At 53.6% G+C, this 3,379-nt stretch overlaps 1 protein-coding gene across 1 annotated transcript; it reads left to right on the top strand.

Moving 5' to 3' along the window:
• Positions 1 to 365: 365 nt before the first annotated feature.
• Positions 366 to 1,714, top strand: LOC100823652. Its single transcript, XM_003561992.4, has 2 exons — positions 366 to 744; positions 861 to 1,714. The coding sequence occupies exons 1-2, from the start codon at positions 409 to 411 to the stop codon at positions 1,443 to 1,445; spliced, it is 921 nt and encodes a 306-aa protein (XP_003562040.1). The 5' UTR covers positions 366 to 408; the 3' UTR covers positions 1,446 to 1,714.
• Positions 1,715 to 3,379: the final 1,665 nt, after the last annotated feature.

The following is a 3,379-nucleotide window of genomic DNA, read 5'->3' as shown; positions in this document are numbered from 1 at the left end:
ACAAGTAAATGATGCATTATTTCTTTATTATATATCTGTAAATAGAGCCATTATTGGGAAGCAAATGCCACGTATAATTCAGTTTTAATCACCCGAAGGAAACGACGACGGCAAATGAAGAATTCCCCTGTTTCTGGCCAGGTACAGATCCTCCCTCTCCTGTCACCTACGAAATTCCCAAAACACCCACCGTAGTTGGCAGCATTTGCAGATTCAGTGATCTCATTCACTACAGGACAACTGGGGGTAGGTAAGACATTAATTATACAACCCCACCCGTCAGTGTACACCTAGGACAGCATCGAGGATAGGGACGACCTCTCAGAGGCCACGTCAGCGCACCCAACTCCTTTAAATTCCGGTTCCCCTCCGTTTCGCCGCCGTCTCGCCCCTTCCGTTTTCGCAGCCATGAGGGCCGCCGCGCAGATCGATCCGTCCCCGTCCCCGGCTGCGCTGGCCAAGTCGCGGCTGAAGCGGCTTTTCGAGCGGCAGGTGCTGCGGGTCTCGCCGGCGGAGCGGCTCCCGCTCCCGTCTGTTCCCGCCGCCGGAGGGGAGAAGGATGATCTGGAGCCTAGCTCGGTGTGCCTGGACGGCATGGTGCGGAACTTCCTCGAGGACGGCGGCGAGAGGGCCGCGGCGGCCGCCCCCCGCTGCATCAACTGTTTCAACGGCGGCGAGGCCTCGGATGACGACGACGACACCGCCGAGGCGTCCGCCATGCTGGACGCCGCAGAGACCATCAAGGTAGTGTCATAGAGCGTTTCCGATCATTCTTACTCCGCCGGACCCTTGCAAGGAAACCCACGAAATCAACTGACAAATTTCCCTGCATTTCTGATTTCTCCTTGGTCGCATTCCAGGGTCTCGTCCGCTGCGCGAGTCTCCGGGAGCGGAACCTCCTGGCGGACGTCGCCACGCTCGTGGAGCACCACCGCGCGGCGGGGGCGAGGAAGCGGGGCCTGCTCCGGCTCCTGGCAGCGTCCCTCCGCGGCACGGGCGGCGGCGGCTACGACGCTGCGCTCTGCGTCTCCCGCTGGGAAAAGTCCCCCACCCACCCGGCCGGCGAGCACGCCTACATCGACGTCCTCCTCCCGGCCTGCAGCGACCGCGGCGAGCGCGAGCGGGTCCTCGTGGACGTCGACTTCAGGTCCCAGTTCGAGGTCGCCCGCCCCACCAAGGCCTACCGCGCCGTGCTGCAGAGGCTTCCTGGGGCGTTCGTCGGCACGGAGGACCGCCTGCGGCTCCTCGTCGCCGCCGCCGCGGACTCCGCGCGCGCCAGCCTCAGGCAGCGCGGCCTCCACCTCCCGCCGTGGCGGAAGCCCGAGTACATGCGCGCCAAGTGGCTCTCCCCCTACGAGCGCGAGGCTCCTCCGCCGCCGCCCGATGACCCCGGCAATGAGCTCGCCGACACCGGCGAGGGAGGTGGAGATGGACAGAGTGTTTAATTAAGGACATGTCTCCAGTGGATATTTTTTTCTCCCCTCGGGAATTTGCAGCGCGGTGCTTGCATAGACGGGCAGGGACTGGATGGAGATGCTTTTGCTTCTTTTTTCTCTTTCATTTTGACCCTTTTGGTGGGTAAACGGAGTAGTGATTGTAGTATGTACGGTGAAGGAAGAGCAAAAAAAATAAAAATTGTAGTGTTAGTTGAAAAAGATAAAAAAAGTTGACACATTCAGATGTTCAGAACCCTGTATCTTTCGGTTTCAGTGTTGCTTTCCAGCAGATGGCATGCGTTTACAATTGAGAAATGACGGGGAAGACAACAATGAAGAAAGACCTCGCGATTAAGTACACACACGAAACGGAACTCACAGAAACTCAAATTTGGAATGGCTTCACAGGTGAACTGCCATAGGAGTACGTAAGTTTGGTTGTTTCTCCCTTCTTAAATTGTTTCTGTATCTCTCACGGGCGGATAACGTGCATTACAAACCGGCTGGACTTCCAGTTTCTGCAGAACAAGATACCGGAAACTGCACTGACAATTCTTTCCATTCCTGATCCGAAGCCCTCGACACAGGAGATCGGTTTTTTTTTCTGGGCGAAAATTCATGGGCGCTTTTACATATACACACCTGAGATAATATGCAAGTACTCCGTAGTAGAAACATCTGAAGCCCGGGGATCACACACACATCCAAAATTCCACACTGACGAATTCTGTGTTTGGTGTGAAGCTAGTAGCTCAAGGACAATAAAATAACTCCATGTGTGGAGTTGTTTAAAGTGAGGTGGTTGTACTGTTCTGTGCAAAGCCAAAGCTCAGGTGACGCAAGAGCAAGAGCGGATAGGGATCATTAGAGTATGCATATATCCGCATCGGTATAAGTGTTCCTTCCCCCGTTGTTTATTCATTGCATCGCCATAAACAAGTTGAGTAAACTAATCCGAATCTAGATCATAAGATAACCTGGATGGGTCAAGGCAAGGCCCCTGTAGATCTATGCAGCGCGCCCGGATCTTCTGCGATCTCTTCCTTGCTCGCGTACGCTTCCCATCATAATGCTTGGGCCGATGATTGGGGAGAGAATAATAACCCCTATCCCGTCTCGCTTGTACTCCTCCTCCTCACCTTGAAGTCATAATTTCTCTCTTGCTGGATCACAAAGTATTTTGACCACGATCGGTGACTGAATTCGGCTGGGACAGATGTCCAGATCCATCCAATTGAACATGTACTACCTGGTAGTACTTCGCTTCACATAAGTGATCCATTGAAGAAATCAGGGATCCTGATGCTTTGCACCTTGGATGCCACGGCCACCTGCTCTCGCCGTACGTGCCAGACGGAGTACGGGCCGTGTGTTGCAACCGCACCGTGGTCGGTCCGTTCGGTCATCACGAGCTCCGGTCGGCCAAATTTGTTTCGAAAACAAAGTGCACGCATCCAAGTATTGGAGTGCTAGCTTTGCTTGGGAGTACTGGTGCACCGTACTACCTCTGTTTCATAATTTTTGTCGAAATCTTATATATATCTAGATACTTTTAAAAAATAGATACATTCATTTTTAAGCAAATTTGAAACAAAAATTATGAAACAGCACGGTGCTGACCCATCACCAGGGACTGTGAACAAGTTCCCTTTTTTCTTTTTACTCTGCACTGTTTCGAGCCGGCTTTATTGCTTGCGGTCCGGGCTGCGCCCCGCTGCCCATCACACGATGATTGCGTTCCTCCCTTGCCCTTTTTTTCTTTTGCCTCTCCTTCGTGCTAAAGCGGGGGCAAAACAACCTCCAGTCCTCCGCTTTTTTTTCCTCCACGTCACCTCTTTTCTGTTTCTGACCGGGGGGAAGTAAAAAAGGGAGGGGAGCATTTCCCGCATGGGGTCCGGATCCTACCGCAGCTGCCATCTCGATTTGGTCTCACATCGATCGGC

This window comes from Brachypodium distachyon, chromosome 1 (genome assembly GCF_000005505.3).
Source record: "Brachypodium distachyon strain Bd21 chromosome 1, Brachypodium_distachyon_v3.0, whole genome shotgun sequence".
NCBI lineage: Eukaryota > Viridiplantae > Streptophyta > Magnoliopsida > Poales > Poaceae > Brachypodium > Brachypodium distachyon.
The sequence above is the reverse complement of the archived record's forward strand: the minus strand, read 5'-3'. Positions and strand labels throughout refer to the sequence as shown.

What these genes read in the sequence shown, in the direction of transcription:
- LOC100823652 (XM_003561992.4), top strand. Translation starts at nt 409, where the DNA reads ATGAGGGCCGCCGCGCAGATCGATCCGTCCCCGTCCCCGGCTGCGCTG. An exon ending in ACGCCGCAGAGACCATCAAG is followed by an intron (nt 745 to 860) that starts GTAGTGTCATAG and finishes GTCGCATTCCAG; the next exon opens with GGTCTCGTCCGCTGCGCGAG.